This window comes from Lepidochelys kempii, chromosome 9 (assembly GCF_965140285.1).
Source record: "Lepidochelys kempii isolate rLepKem1 chromosome 9, rLepKem1.hap1, whole genome shotgun sequence".
Taxonomy (NCBI): Eukaryota; Metazoa; Chordata; order Testudines; family Cheloniidae; genus Lepidochelys; species Lepidochelys kempii.
The window spans coordinates 16,099,466-16,115,923 of record NC_136388.1 but is presented as its reverse complement, the minus strand read 5'-3'; the positions used below and the strand labels follow the sequence as shown (position 1 = coordinate 16,115,923).

The window sequence follows — 16,458 nt, the reverse complement described above, 5'->3', positions numbered from 1 at the left end:
TTTCTCGCTGGAGTCTGGATTTGAAGTTTTTTTGTTGTAAGATAGCGACCTTCATGTCTGTAATTGCGTGACCAGAGAGATTGAAGTGTTCTCCGACTGGTTTATGAATGTTATAATTCTTGACATCTGATTTGTGTCCATTTATTCTTTTACGTATTACCAGCAAGAGAGTAAGTTTGTGTGTGTGTGGTTTTTTTTTTTTTTTTTGGGGGGGGGGGGGTGAGAAAACCTGGATTTGTGCTGGAAATGGCCCAACTTGATTATCATACACATTGTAAGGAGAGTGATCACTTTAGATAAGCTATTACCAGCAGGAGAGTGGGGTGGGAGGAGGTATTGTTTCATGGTCTCTGTGTATATAATGTCTTCTGCAGTTTCCACAGTATGCATCCGATGAAGTGAGCTGTAGCTCACGAAAGCTTATGCTCAAATAAATTGGTTAGTCTCTAAGGTGCCACAAGTCCTCCTTTTCTTTTTGCGAATACAGACTAACACGACTGCTACTCTGAAACCTGTCATGATGTATTAGAGTGGCTGTTCATACGTTTGGAACATTAATAGCATTTCTAGCATGTCTTTACTGTATGTGACATATCCTATGTTATCAAACTGATGAAATACTGGTAACAGTACAATGCCAGCATTCTTACTAGTGCACAAGAGGCTCATATCTTAATTAATAAAGATCAGCTAATACAAACAAATGGTCATCAAAACTTCACTGTCCTACAGAGGCACAGCTATGGGAATAAACCGTGACACCGTTGCGTTTCATCCCGTTCTACACAAGTCAACCAATATCACTACTACTTAGCCGAGCGTCTTCCCCTGGAACCAACCCTAATACCAAGAGTTTCCAAAGTGACAAGTGAGTTGGGGACCCCAACATCACGCACATTAAAGGGACCCCATTTCCAGAGGATGGGTGCTCAGCACTTTTTGGAAGTCAAGCTTCTTTCAGGAGTCTAAAATTGAGCATCCAGAAATAGAGGCATTGAGGCAAATGACATCAACCTTTCACCAAAAAAAAAAAGAGAGAGAGAGAGAAACAATGCCGCTGATCTCTAGCAGCCAGGTTTATCACAGAGAGGAGCTCAAGCTGTAAATCCAGATCTGGCTTTCAAACACCTCAGAGGCAGCAGTGTTCAGATTCAGGGATTTGCTTTCAGACTGTTCTTGGTTTATAATAAAATAAGGACCCACATAGGCTCCTTTACCAATTAGGCAAGGAACAGCTGCTAAGTGCCTTCTATTTTCCACAAGCCCGTTCTCCTTATCCACCCAGCAGGTCCTTCTCTGACTAATGAAGGATTGCTATGTGGCCCTTATTGCTTAAATCACATATAAGAACAAAGTGTACCTAAGCATGTTAAATCCAGGCATGCCAAGACTAGTTAGACAAGGCACAGCTGTGCAATCACCAAGTCTCAAAGTGATGAAAGAATAGGATTTGTTTTTCTAGAGCAACTTTCACACTCAAGTGGCTGAGAAGCGGTGATTCAAGATGGATTAGGCAGTAGCTGATCAAGCTATGGCAACCATTGCAATAGCTCACAGGCAATCTTGGGACCCAATCCTGCTAACATATATGTTTGAAGAACTAGGCTCCGGGACATTGAAATCTGTTGTTTTGAGAAATGACATGCTGACACTGTCAGGTTGGAGGGAGGTTACTGGTGGAGTTCCTCAAAGATTGGTCTTGGGACAAATCTATTTAACACTTTCATTAATGACCTTGGCACAAAAAGTGGGAGTGTGCTAATAAACTTTGCAGATGACACAAAGCTGGGAGGTAAAGCCAGTACAGAGGAGAACCAGAATATCATACAAGACTGGGCAACCTTGAAAACTGGGTAACAGAATGCGACAAAATTTAATAGTACAAAATGAAAAGTCATGCACTTAGGGACTAAGAACAAGAATTTCTGGTATAAGTTGAAGACTATAGTTGGAAGCGACAGAGAAGGAGAAAGACCTGAGTATATTGGTCAATCACAGGATGACTACGAGCCACTGATGTGATGCGACCATGAAAGAGGTTGCTAATGCACCTAGGATGCATTAGGCTAGATATTACCAGTAGAGACAGGGATGTGTTATTGCCATTATACAACGCACTGGTGATACCTCATCTGGAACTCTGTGTGCAGTTCTGGTCTCCTATGTTTAAGAAAGTTAAATTCAAACTGGAACAGGTGCAGAGAAAGGCTACTAAGATGATCAGAGGAATGGAGACCCTGACTTACAAAAGGAAACTTAAGGAGCTTGTCTTGTTTAGCCTAACAAAACAAAAGCTCAGGGGAGATATGATTGCTCTTTAAAAATACATCAGAGGGATAAACACCAGGGAAGGAGAGGAGTTATTTTAGTTAAGGACCAATGCTGGCACAAGAATAAATGGATATAAACTGGCCATCAACAGGTTTATAATTAGACAAAGGTTTCTAACTATCAGAGGTTTCAGAGTAACTGCCGTGTTAGTCTGTATTCGCAAAAAGAAAAGGAGGACTTGTGGCACCTTAGAGACTAACCAATTTATTTGAGCATAAGCTTTCGTGAGCTACAGCTCACTTCATCAGATGCATACTGTGGAAAGTGTAGAAGATCTTTTTATACACACAAAGCATGAAAAAATACCTCTCCCCACCCCACTCTCCTGCTGGTAATAGCTTATATAAAGTGATCACTCTCCTTACAATGTGTATGATAATCAAGTTGGGCCATTTCCAGCACAAATCCAGGTTTTCTCCTCCTCCCCTCCCCCCCCCCCACAAACCCACTCTCCTGTTGGTAATAGCTTATCTAAAGTGATCACTCTCCTTACAATGTGTATGATAATCAAGGTGGGCCATTTCCAGCACTATCAGAGGAGTAAAGTGCTGGAACAGCCTTCCAAGGGGAATACTGGGGGCAAAAAACTAACATATTTCAAGACTGAGCTTGATAAATTTATGGAGGGGATGGTATGATGAGATTGCCTACAATGGCATTAGCAAATGTCTCCAATGGCCAGAGATGGGGAGGCTCTGAGTTAATATAGAGAATTCTTTCCCAGTGTCTGATTGGTACATCTGGCCCACAGGCTCAGGGTCTAAGTGATCATCACCATGTTTGTGGTTGGGAAGGAATTTTCCCCCAGGTCAGATTGGCAGAGACTTGGGGGAGGAGGAAGGGGTTTCGCCTTCCTCTGCACACAAGTCACTTGCTGGTCTGAACTAGAGTAAATTATGGATTTTCTATAACTTTAGGTCTTTAAATTAAGGTATGAGAACATCAGTAACACAGCCAGAGGTTATGGGCCTATTACAGGAGTGGGTGGGTGAAGTTCTATGGCCTGCAATGTACAGGAGCTCAGCCTAAATGATTGTGATGGTCCCTTCTGGCCCTAAAGTCTATGGTATGTCTGCAAAGCAATAAACACCCATGGCTGGCCTGTGTCAGCTGACTCAGGCTTGTGCGGGGCTGTAAAACTGGAGTGTAGACGTTTGGGCTCAGGCCAGAGATCTGGGACCCCACTAAAGAGGAGCAGGTTATAAAACCTCTTAAAGAAAAAAAAATCTTTAAGCACCTTACAGACAGAGAACTATTATATGTTGGGTTTACAACATAGTGTGAATTTAACAGTAGCAAAAAAATGTCCTATTGGACCCCTAGTTACTAAATCCTCATTTTTATTTTTAAAAAAGTCCCCCTATTTAAAGTGCATCTCAACAGCCTGCTCTATTCCTGATATTGAACATTATTCTGCTAACAGCCAAGCCAATTCAACTCATTCTGCTATTAAACATGTCAAAAAGACTGGCAAAAATATAAAATAATATCTTCCAACCCAGTATAAAAGAACGTTATTTTGCTATTTGTCTAATCCCCATGTCAGTGTATGTATGTGGTACTACCTGTTCTTAGGTATCTTCATCATCTTAACTTACAGTTTTCTGTAACATTAACAACACTCATCAGCCTTCCGAATGATCAATATTTCCAGAATTCTTCCAGTATGTAAGGCCTCATTCTGCCTTTTCGTGTGCCCTCAGCTTTCCTTTTTGAAGCCAAGGTACATGGATACCATGATGATGAGCACTGTATAAAATGATTGATGGAGACAGACACCAAAGAAGGCAGAATTGGGTCCTAAATATGCTTACCAGGTGCACCGATCCATGCATTTTAAGCAGGTCACACTCAATGCATCAATTTTAATTGCTTCAGACCTTTGTTCCACATATACACACTACTGTGGTGGACCATTCTTTGATTGGCATAAATATCAATGTGGAAAAACTTTATTATTATTTTTAAATGGCATTTATTAATGCCGGTTTACAGTCCAATTCTGCAAATTCCTGCTCAGGCAAATAATCAGTGAGACTACATAGGCCACTAAAACCTGCTTGTGTGAAAAAGGGTTTGCAGGACTCTTGATTTTATTCAAACCATATTCAATATTTAACTGCACACCATACTTTAATTCCATGGAAGTGTTGAATATACCCCTATTACTTGAGAGAAAAGGAAACCAGAAGAAAGAAAGATGACAACCTCATGATTAAGACTCAGCTTAGTGTAAGTTTACTTGACTGCTTATTAATAGGCAGGTTTTCTGTGCATTGTGTTCTTTTTCTGATCAGTGTGTTTACAAAAACAAAATTTCAGTTGAATCAAACATAGTGACACATTTCATAAGCATTTCTTTTCTTTTTTCCCATTTTGTTTTTAGGCATGAACTGTTTCGTCAACCTGGCTTTGAATGGCTGTCCGCTTCTGGTTTATAACATTTTTAATAGCTATTTCTCACTATTTCTGACATGTCGAGAACTGAACAATGGTTCCTCCACCTAGACACACACATTTACAAAGCTGCAGCAACACAGCCCTTTCCTTATTTTGTAAGGAATTAAATTGTGTGAGCCTAAGGAAATTACTCCTCTCTGACATGTTTTGTGCTCTGGCAGCAAATTTACTATTGATTTTTTATTCAGAAACTGTGGAATGATTGAAACTCCACAACGTATCAGATGAATAACCTTCAGTTATTCTTAGTGCTAAATGAGGTTCGTTTAGAAGAGCTATTCCTCAACAAATTAGGGTCCCAATTTTTGTTTGACTTGAATAACTGAAATGAAATGAAATGAAATGAAATGAAAATGCCATAACAGGCCTCTCCCATTTAAATTATTCAGCGTCTGCTATTCTTCCTCTTTGGATTTTGTGCATATCCAGGGAATGTCTGCTATGCCCAGGAAATGTGTGCCATGTACATTGGGGAATAAAGCATTAGAAAATGAAGTTCAGGCCCAAATGAATGAATGACATCTATTCTTTACAGCTAGGTGTTGAGAAAAATTTGATCCCTAATGCTAAGGGCTACTTCTGAGCCAGAGCAACAGCTCACCCTAGGTCTTGCCGACCTTGGAGCATCACGTAGGGTCAAATGTGCACACAGATTAACTGTTCTTGAATAATTTATCTAATGTAGTAGATACAAATAGGCTTTTCTCCAACCCGATACATGTCTCTTAATTTTGGGATCTCTGGACAGATTATCTTCACTTTGGTATGTGAAGATTCACAGCATGCCCTTTATTTTCTCATACACCCTCCTTCCCCACCAGTCAAAACTGGCACCAACCATTCTTCAGGGCTTCAAAGTGGCAGCATAAAGAGACTCAACATCTAGATACTGTTGAGGCAGATCTACCATTAATCCAAGCCAACAGATCCTGTGGCTGATCAAATTAATGGAGGCTAGCTTTTTGGTTGAATTTTTTTTTTTTTTATTTGGGGACAGGGCACAATGCCATGGAAAGAGTGCAAAGCAAGAGGCAAAATGAATGCAATTTCAGTAGAGAATTTCATATCTCCATTTCTGGAATCATTTTTTTCAAATGCAAACACAGTCCTGCTCAGAGGCTAAAAGAATATCAGTTATTTTGCACAGACTATATCTTGCACAAGATCTGCCATTTAAAAAAAAACCACACACACAAACAAAAATATGACGACATAATTGTAAAACACTCAGGTCCTTAAATTGGAAGGAAATTCTACAGAAATTTTTAAAATAAGTGTTATGAGGACATTAAACTGCTGATGTTCCTTAAGAACAAACAAACAAACTAAACCACAGTTTTGTAGGGGCTGTTTCTTCTTTCAGGTGACATATGCTTTACACTGGTGTTATGGCCAATCACATTTCTCCCGATATTCACCAGCATAAGTGAGAGGTGAATTGGACCTAAATGTTTATTTTTAAAATGCAGGGTCCTGATATGACATTCTTGTCCACACCTTGAACTGCTGAGCAATCATTTGCAGCCTTATTCAGCCAGAGACTCACCAGCAAGAAAGTGGGGCAAATGAGTTAAAGGGGGCCCTTCTTTCCACTGAAGCAAATAATATTTCTAACACTACACGCTTGAAAGTCTTCAGGGGATGCTGCTTCTAATTTTCTTTTTCTTGTTAAGAAAGTCAGTGCCAGCAGTGAAATATGCAGTCTTGCTGTAATAAAGCAGGAATGAGCTTTCAGACCGGAATTGCAAGAGCCATATTCATGTTAGGTTCTACTCCTTTAAGCGACCAATAGCTGAAACCAGCAATACAGTCTTAGGACCAAAAGGATGGAAGAAAATAAAAGTTAGGGAAACAGGAGGAAAAACCGCCAGGTCACAAAGAAAGTGATGGCTGCCATATTTGGTAAACTTGACATCTAAACGGTACATTTTAAATTAAAATAAGGGCTGTCTCTTTTAAAAAGTGGGGGAGGGGGGAAGGAGCTAATGAAAACAGATGAAGACTCACACAAAAAAGGCTCCCGGGGTTTAGCATCAGTGTGTGACGATGTGCTGTACCACAAGGTGTGACCCTCCACACTCCAATGCTTGCCCACCACATCTGTGTTAGTAGCCCACATTGATTCCGTTTCAGTGATGACCCGTTTGTATAAAAATACAAATACACACACACACACACCGGTGTGTGGTACACGCATTTATTTAATCAAGCTCCATAAGACAAGCCGGTGCCTGATGAGAACGGCAAGGAAAGGTGCATCCCATTCCCCTGGGGGCAATGGAGGTGAGGAGGGAAATCATTAAGGGCTCATTATGCGCTAATTTCACAATACTAACGTCAAAATGGACTTTGTTTTCCCCACTGCCTCCTTCCACACCGGGGGAAGGCAGCAGCTGAGCCAGGCCCCACGAAAGAGCAGGCAGATCAGCAGGGTAAGGGCTGCTGTAAGCATTACCACATATCTGAGGACAAAAAGAAACGAAAAGCCACATCCTCCCTGGCCAGGGTTTATTTGCGTCTGTGCCTTAATTCAAACCAATGTCTCTGCCACCTGGCTGAACCCAGCTGAAAGGGAAATGTCACACTTCTCCCAGGTGGAGCGGAGCCGCAGAGCCAGCCCAGCCCACACAGCGGAGACCCAGCAGAGAGCACGGCAGACGGAGACACAGACATGTCCCCAGCCCCGTCCAGCCGCTCAAGGGGTCGCTACCTTGCAGCCGCAGGTTCGCTTCCGGCCAGATGCTGGCCGAATAGCAAAGGGGGAGAGGAGCCGCTCGCCGTGCAAGCCTGGACTTACCCCCACCGAGCCCCCGGGAACAAAACAAAAACCAACCAACCAGGCAGGGATGACCGAGCTACACCCCACCCCCATCCAGAGCTACGTGATGAACACACACAGCGCTGGGGGGCAACAGGACATTGTCTGGGGACCAGCAGCTCGCCCTGGGCTAGTTATTCCGTGCCTGGGGGGGGGGAAGGACAGGTCGTAGTCATGCAGGTTTCTTTATTTTTCCCCCTCGATCTTCAGAAAGCATCACACACCCCACACACGCTCACTGGGGCTCTGTCACACACACACTCACTGGGGCTCTGTCCCCCCCCCCCACACGCTCACTGGGGCTGTGTCACACACACACACACACACACACTCACCGGGGCTCTGCCCCCCCCCACACGCTCACTGGGGCTGTGTCACACACACACACACACACTCACCGGGGCTCTGCCCCCCCCACACACGCTCACTGGGGCTCTGTCACACACACACACACTCACTGGGGCTCTGTCACACACACACACACTCACTGGGGCTCTGTCCCCCCCCCACACGCTCACTGGGGCTCTGTCACACACACACACACGCTCACTGGGGCTCTGTCACACACACACACACACTCACTGGGGCTCTGTCCCCCCCCCACACGCTCACTGGGGCTCTGTCACACACACACACACGCTCACTGGGGCTCTGTCCCCCCCCACACGCTCACTGGGGCTCTGTCACACACACACACGCTCACTGGGGCTCTGTCCCCCCCCACACACGCTCACTGGGGCTCTGTCACACACACACACGCTCACTGGGGCTCTGTCACACACACACACGCTCACTGGGGCTCTGTCCCCCCCCACACACGCTCACTGGGGCTCTGTCACACACACACACACGCTCACTGGGGCTCTGCCCCCCCCACACGCTCACTGGGGCTCTGTCACACACACACACGGTCACTGGGGCTCTGCCCCCCCCACACGCTCACTGGGGCTCTGTCCCCCCCCCCCACGCTCACTGGGGCTCTGTCACACACACACACACGCTCACTGGGGCTCTGTCACACACACACACACACACACACGCTCACTGGGGCTCTGTCACACACACACACGCCCGGGCGCGCGCGCCCAGAGCTGCCGCTGAATCACCCTTGCAAAGCCGAACAAATGCCACCCGCTTGCATAAAATAGCAAATTTATCCCAAGCCATAAAGCGCGGGGGCGGGAGAGGGGGTGTTGGATTAGGAGGAGGATTTTTTCGCTCACCCTCAGGGCTGAGAGATCTATCTCATCCAGGCTCCGAGCCGGAGAATCACTCGCCATGTTTACTTCTTTGCCGGTGAAATTGACCAAAAATATAAATGAAACGCTGCGATCTTCTGCGTGGAGCCCCACCTGGGTCTATTTCACTCCTCTCCTCTCCTCAGGCGAGACACCCCCACAGCACACCAAGGAAAAAGACAACACGAGCGAAAACAACAACAAAACAAAACAAAACAAAAATCCCTCAGCGAACCGTGCCTGCCTGGGCAAATCTTCCTTTGCAATCCTTTTGGTAGGGAGGGTGAGGCCGGTGCAAAGCTAAGGGTGATGCTGGGGAGTGGGTGTATTTAAATAGGACATGCTTTTTGCTTTTCTGTGGATGGCGGCTGCATTGGCTGCTGTTATAATGAGACACATCAACTCCTCCAGTCGGATGGAGAGAGAGCCACACAAGTGTCTATCACGGCTTCCTGGGAGGAGTGAGAGTCACAAAGTGGGTGTTGCCTTCCCTCAGGAGACAGGCAGCATTTCCATGCCATGTGTTTTGCACTATTATCCTTCAGGGGAAAGGAATAAAAGTAAAAACTGCCTGGACCCGGACCCGGACCCGGACCCTGCCGATTTGTGGACCTGCAACCCTCAAATTGGACCATCAAAATAAAGAACAATTGTAACAGATCCTGTTACTTCAAAAGAAAAAAACACACTCACGGCCACAAACACACACTCTCAACCCCACAGACACACACATACACCCTACAGTTGGAGCACCACAAAAACCCGGATCTGGCATTTAGCTCCATCCGGATCTTGGCAAATTTTGGCCCATTGTACTATCTGTTCCTGCTTTAAGAGAAAAATCTGGATCCTGATATAACCCAGCCCAATAGCACTGGAAAAACACATGCATGGTACCTGGGTTCTGCTGCATTCAGTCAATTTTGAGCACTACTTCCCAAAGTTTTACTGTTTAAATAGAGGGATAAAAAATGTAGACACTCCAAAAAATCCAGGCCCTGTTGCAAACTGATGCAGCAGCTCTGCAAAAATGTGTATCTGGTACATGGATCCTGCTAGATTCAGATAGTTCTATTTAAATTCCAAATCCAAGAAGCCTACCAGCCAGAGAGAACGGTAGCTCCCCAAATTCCACTTCAAAAATCTAGACCCATCTCTGCACAAAAGCACCACAAATATTTAGCAGCTGGATCCTTCCATTTGTTGGCCCCAAGCCCCCTAATTATACCATTAAAATAGACAACACACGTTGCCACTTCTCCTTTACCAAGAGAATTTAGCATTCAACACATCCTGGTGCAAGAGCAGCCACTTACTGTAGATTAGGTTTGTACAATTCGGAGGCTGGGGCCAAAAATTGCCAAGATTCAGATACATGAATCTAGGTTTTCGCAGCACTCACGTTCCCGGATGAATTAAGATCTGGAATTGTTAGGTGTAGAAGAAGTGCCTACACCTAATTCTCTATCTATGCCGTTCAATATGGGGTTGAGGCCTAAAAATTGACTTGAACCCACAGGATCCAGATATCAGATCTGGGTTTTTTTGCAGTGCTCTTGCTCTGAGATGTGTCCACAACTGGATTTTTTTGGTTCAATAGAAGCAGCTAGACTGGTTCTCTACTTCGAGTGCAGTAGAATCTAGCAGAATCCAGCAGGTTCCGGGAAGTTCCAGCTTTTGCCTTTTTCCTTATTTGTTATTCTCAACCATCCCCAAACCTGGTATATTCCATGTATTTGTTGCCTCGGGAAGGATATTACAGAGGATACACTGGGGAGATTGTCAAATTTCACTGGTTTGTGTGGGGATCTTACAAAATGCAGATCTGTGAAGTGGCAACCACCACCACACAGTAACTTGTGTATAGAAGAGCAGTTGGATTTTAATTGTGCTTCATGGATTAAGATGCTCTTTGCACTTCTTTTTAATAGCAAACAATCATGCAATTGACAGAAAGGCTTGATGCCTGCAGCTAGTGCATAAAGGGCTTTGTCGTCTGAGATGCAGCACACTTATTACAAGGAGTAATTTGGGAAGCAGAGGCAGCCAGCAGGCTAGCCTAGCAAAGCAGAGCCTAGCTACTGAAATTTCCCCATAAGCAATAGGATATCGTAAGCCAGTCGCAGATCTAGGGGCAGCCCATTGCCCCTCCCCGCTTTGTCCTCTCTGTTCACGGTCACTGTGCTGTCTGCACAGAGAATGCCCTGCAGGGAAGGAAGTTCAGAGTTCTAGAACTGAATCAATGTCTTATTATCATTATTAGCACTGATCACAGAGTTACTGATACATTCAGAGCAATGGAGCAACAGCGTCATCACCCAGTGCTGGTTGTTAGAGCATTTTCCCCTAGAAAATTCCAAGTACAAAGCAGAATGAAATTCTTTTAATTGAACTGCCAAATGTCTCAGGTAACTGAAATATATAGAAATATAAGGGTTGAAAGCCTGCTTAGTGGTGCAGTGATGCAAGCACAGTTGAGCTCGTATCAGGGTTTCCAATACAAGAATAAGGAAATCATTAACATCTCACAAAAAAGTTAATCTCTGCTGACATTTAAAGAATCTAATTTGACTCAAATCTTAAATTATGGGGACAAAAGCTTTTACAAAATCACGGAACAATCAAATTGTTGCCCTGCTTCTCTCATTTTTTTTAAACAATGGAATTGTTTTTTAAACAAAGTGATGTTTATGTTGGTTGTAACCTAAATATTGCAATATTGTTCTAATACATGAGAACCTGAAAGCCATATTGGCTAGAAGCCAGCAACAAACAAAAATGAAAGCAGTGTTACTGCCTTGATTGTTCTAGATGAGAGAAATGAAAAGAAAAAAAATGTACTTTTAATATTCTTTCATTTTAGAGAATAAATGTATATAAAGTGTATATTATGAAACAGAAACAGATATAGGCCTTAATCCTTCCATTGGCATGCTAGCATGGACACCTGCAACAATATGATGCTACCATGCTGGCTGGCAGAGTTATTTGCAGAATTGAGGCCTATAATTTGTCCTTGAAAATGGTACATATACAGAGAGCCTACTTATATCAATAACAGAATAAATATACTGAATGATGATGGTTTACAGTGAAGTGTAGTGAAAATTCCAATTGCTTCAGTGCACAAATGCAGCTCCAGTCATAATGAACATCTGTTGATAGGCTTTTCTGTGATAAGAAATGACTTTATTATTCGTGTGTGAGTGTGTTTATAATATCCAAATCTGCGATCACTTTAGGACTTCAAGATTGTTGTAACTGTGCTATATACAATGGCTTGGTGGCAGTGGACATAGAATCCAGATAGCAGAAGCTTGAGCCAGCTAGGAAGTTTCTATCTGAATGATTTTGTTTAATGGAAAATGCATTTTCTGCAAGATCAAAATTTTCCATGCAAAAATTTCAGTTTAGCTAAACATTTTTGATATTCCATCAGAAAACGGAAATGAAATATTTAATTTTGGGTTAGTTTCACTTGAATCAGAATATTTCATTTTGTTGAACTGACTCTTCATTTTTAATCAGTTCAGCATTAAACAGCATTTTCCTGTTGTGTTGCATTGCCTCATGGGAACTATAGTTTGGGCACCTGTTCTAGCCTATTGGCTGGGTTCACTAGAGAACTACATCTCCCATGATACAAAGCAGAGTTCTCTCTCACCAAGCCGCCTGGTACATAATAGGAGTCATATAGCTGTAGATGTGACATGGTAGATGTAGTACAGACAAGGAGCATGGTCCATAGTGGAGAATGGGGACCTGAGGCTCCTGAACTACAATTCCCATAAGGCAATGCATTACAATACAGAAACGCAGTTTAATAATGAATTGATTTGAAATGAAGAATTTTGGATCAGTTCAACAAACCAAACATTGCAGTTTCAAGGACTATCAAAATGATCTGTTTCACTAAAAAAATTGGAAACAAAATATTTTGTCATTTCTGAATTGAAAATTTTCTGAATATTTCATTCTGCAAAAATATTAATAAATAAGAATAATACATTAATTTTGTCCCAATATGGGATTCAAATTATTATTTAAGTTGTAAAAATGATTTGAGTTATAAAAATAATGATTGAAGCTAAATAATGGTTTAAATAATGCTTTAAGGTATAAAAAAGACCTGTTAAAGGGACACATTTGCTTAATAAGATTCTAATTGAATTCAATAGGCTTTGGATCAGACTTTGCAAAGAAAAAGAGAGGCCCCAAATCTGACTTACCTTGCTTCCTTATTTCAGTCAATCGACTGACTATATCCTGTCCACTAACATATTTTGTTAGTAGGGGAAGGAAGAAAGATTCATCCGATTCACTGGTTTCAAAAGAATTCCATGACTATTAGACCAGATCTTCAGTTGGTGTAAATTGGTACTGCCACATTGACTTCCATGGAACTATGCTGATTTACACCAGCTGAGCATCTAGGCCAGCATTTTTACATGAAATGCAGCAGTAGTTAAAGGGCATTGCCTAAACACACTAAAGGGTGGTTAAATATTAATGCTCTATTAAATGGATAATAATTGGATTTCAAGCTAACCTGATTCCTGCTGCAGCTGCATTACAAGATACTCAGAAATTAATGGCTACTTGTGTCCATCCTGCATCTCTTGATCGTCCCAAAAGCATTTCAATTGATACATCATCTGATTGCCCCTTCTCATGCCGATGCGAGTTTCCACAGGAGAGATGCAAAGCAATGGAGAACACCCTGGGTACGTTGCTATCACACCGAGAGTCTTTGCCTTTGTTTTATTATTAGTGATCATCACTATTGTTTAGCAAAAACAAGTGGTATCCACACCAATAATGAGTGACTGCAGCACGGTATTTCTATGCAAGCCTTACCTGCATCACCTGAGTCACTCCACAACCATGGCATGGTATCACTCAACACGCTGCCAGTCATTACACACTATAAGCAGTGCGATGTGTCACAGTGAGGAAACTTCACTCTTGTTGTCCTAGCCTCTCCCTTGGGTAAATGGACCTTACTTACTCAGAAGTTGTGCGTGTCAGTAAATATTGCTTGGAAGAGGAGTGGGCATTAGAGGCCACAGTTAGGCCTTAGGACATGCAAAACTGCATGCCTGAAAAGCTGCAGTAGGAAGGGGAGCTGTGGGGCATGACTGTTGCATTCTGCTCCTGGTTCCTCCAAGCCCTGCAGAGTTCACACTGTGATCAATCTCCACGGTCAGAGTTGCAGTGGAGAGCATCATGGGGTAGAATAGCAGATGGTCTATGAATGAAATCCTGGCCACACTGAAGTCAAAGGCAAAACTCCCATTGACTTTACTGGGGCCAGGATTTCACCCTACGTATTTTCATTTTAGTAGCCTACATTGCTGGGATTACTCTTGCTTCTGAAGCTGGGAGTCTGTCCATGGCTTGTGAGATCACTCCCAAACTGACCAGGGGTCAGACTGAGCCTGGATGTTGCATTACCCAGCACCAGTACTTTGCTGGTAATGTTTCTGCACGATCTAAGCTTGCATGGTAAATATATCTATATAGATACATCCCTTATGGTTATGTAGAAAAACATTTGAATGCAGAGTTGACTTACTAAGTCTGTATACAGCCTTCCCTGAAACAATAATGCTGGGGGTTACCTCAATGGGGTGTTGACCTTGAAGCCCCTTGAAAGAAATTACTCTAATTCCCAGTCAGTGTCAACAGCTCCCTGATGGGGTCCCCAGCTGGAAACAAGAAGTTGGAAGGGGCGAGGGCCTCTAGTAGGACATTTAGACCAGCCTCCTGCATCATGAAAAGATTGATTTCATTACCAACAAGCCACCCTTAACAGCTGAGTGTCAAGCCTACCTATAAATGCCTCAATTGAAGGTAATCCAGTGTAGTTGTAGCCACGTCAGTCCCAGGATATTATGCTTAAACTATTTATATTAGACAATCTGTTCTACCTTGCATTTTGCTGTGGTGGTGGGAGTTCTTTTCCCAGACCTGAAGAAGAGCTTTGTGTGGCTCGAAAGCTTGTCTCTCTCATCAACAGACATTGGTCCAATAAAAGACATTACTTCACCCACCTTGTCTCTCCATTGAAGGTAACTCCACTATCTCCCTTGGCTATTTGGTAGATATACCTTAGCACTTGCTGGACTACACAGAAGCAAGGTGATGCCTTTTGAAGAATTTAGTAACACTGAAAGGTCCTCTGCTCCCTATGAATGTTGTCATTTCATGTAGGCTTTCCCTAAAGCTCTACTAGGATTGTCTCTGCAAGACACACCATGGGAAAGACAAAGGCTTTCTGGATCACTCTTTTAATCAGTATCCCCCTTAGAATGAACTTTCATATTCAGTTGTACACGAATGGTGCAAAAACAATTTCTTCCTTCCGATCCTCAGTGCTGTTACCTTGTAACTGGGGTGTAAAAAAGCACTCCCACAGGGCCAGTCAAATGCTCCACCAGAAACTTGGGCTTAGTTTGGGTAGTTCAGCTGCTTGGATCAGCCATGCTGGTTGGTCTGTACATCACCCTATATATATCAATGTAAGGCAGCTATTCAATAACTATGTCAGCATCAGATTTGGGTTGCTTCATCATGGCCATTGATACATATGATATAGAATCACATTCCGCTCTCAGTTACACTGGTGCAGATCTGGAATAACTAATGAAGTCAATGTCAACGTCACTATTGATGTTGCCTCTTCAGCAAGAAGCTCAGAAATGGGAATTTTAACGGAGAACTTCAGGGCCTGTTCCTGCTCCCATTTGCATTCTTGGAGTTCAGCAGGGCTATTTTTGTGTGCCAGGCCTGCAGGATTTGGCCCAGAGTGAACATATGACAAGAAAAGCTCCTTAAAATAGTTAATTGTTGCATCACTGAAAACCAAAGATCTGTAATCAGTGCCATGGGGGAATCAGCACGGGCTCTTTGAAACAACTCCATGGATTCATATTCAGAGAACAACACTACACATTTAAATATCTAAGGGCACTGCAAATAAAGAGACAGGATGATGGTACAATCCAACGTGCTGTGCTAACCATACCTCCAAGTGCATGTTCTTCCCCTACACATTTTGCATTTAGTTAGGGAACACAATTTCTTTTGTTTACCTGCCACTGCAGGTAAGATTTCATCCTCGGGGGAGGGGATACACCTGATGACTCAAACATTTGTAATTTAACCAGACTGGACCACATCCTACAAGCACTCCAAAAACAATGGTATAAAGTGGATCAAAATAAGCCCCACTGCTTTTTGTGGCACATGTAGCTTATGATTAAGCCTTATATCTGGCCTGTCTGAGTTAAATGATGGTTTTCAGGGCCAGGGGATGCTAATGCCCCTTGAAGTGATCTTCTATTATTTACCCTGGCTAGGGCTGAATAGAGGTTCAAGTAGGAAGCTGCAATTTTTAATTAAAATAGAACTACATTTGCAAAGCTGTGCTTGCCTCAGTTAGCGTGTGCATGCTGACATATGTGTCTTTGATAGTCCCCTGTTAGTCCGTATATAGTATCTGAAGCCTCTGGTATTATTTATTTGTGTAACACATTTCCATGATGCTTCATAGGACTTGGTTTAATTAGTTAATTAACCTCTTCTCTGTGGTACCTCTTCTCCAGAAAA

The 16,458-nt window shown here is 43.0% G+C and overlaps 1 protein-coding gene across 12 annotated transcripts in view; it reads right to left on the bottom strand.

Annotated features, from left to right (window-relative positions):
• Window positions 1–9,285, bottom strand: part of TNIK (TRAF2 and NCK interacting kinase) — a 308,730-nt gene extending 299,445 nt beyond the window's left edge. For all 12 annotated transcript variants that reach the window (XM_073359382.1, XM_073359394.1, XM_073359393.1 and 9 more), the window contains exon 1: window positions 8,833–9,285. In XM_073359382.1, coding sequence (XP_073215483.1) covers window positions 8,833–8,889 — 57 coding nt within the window. In that variant the 5' untranslated portion in view covers window positions 8,890–9,285. The remainder of the gene's footprint in view (window positions 1–8,832) is intronic.
• Window positions 9,286–16,458: the final 7,173 nt, after the last annotated feature.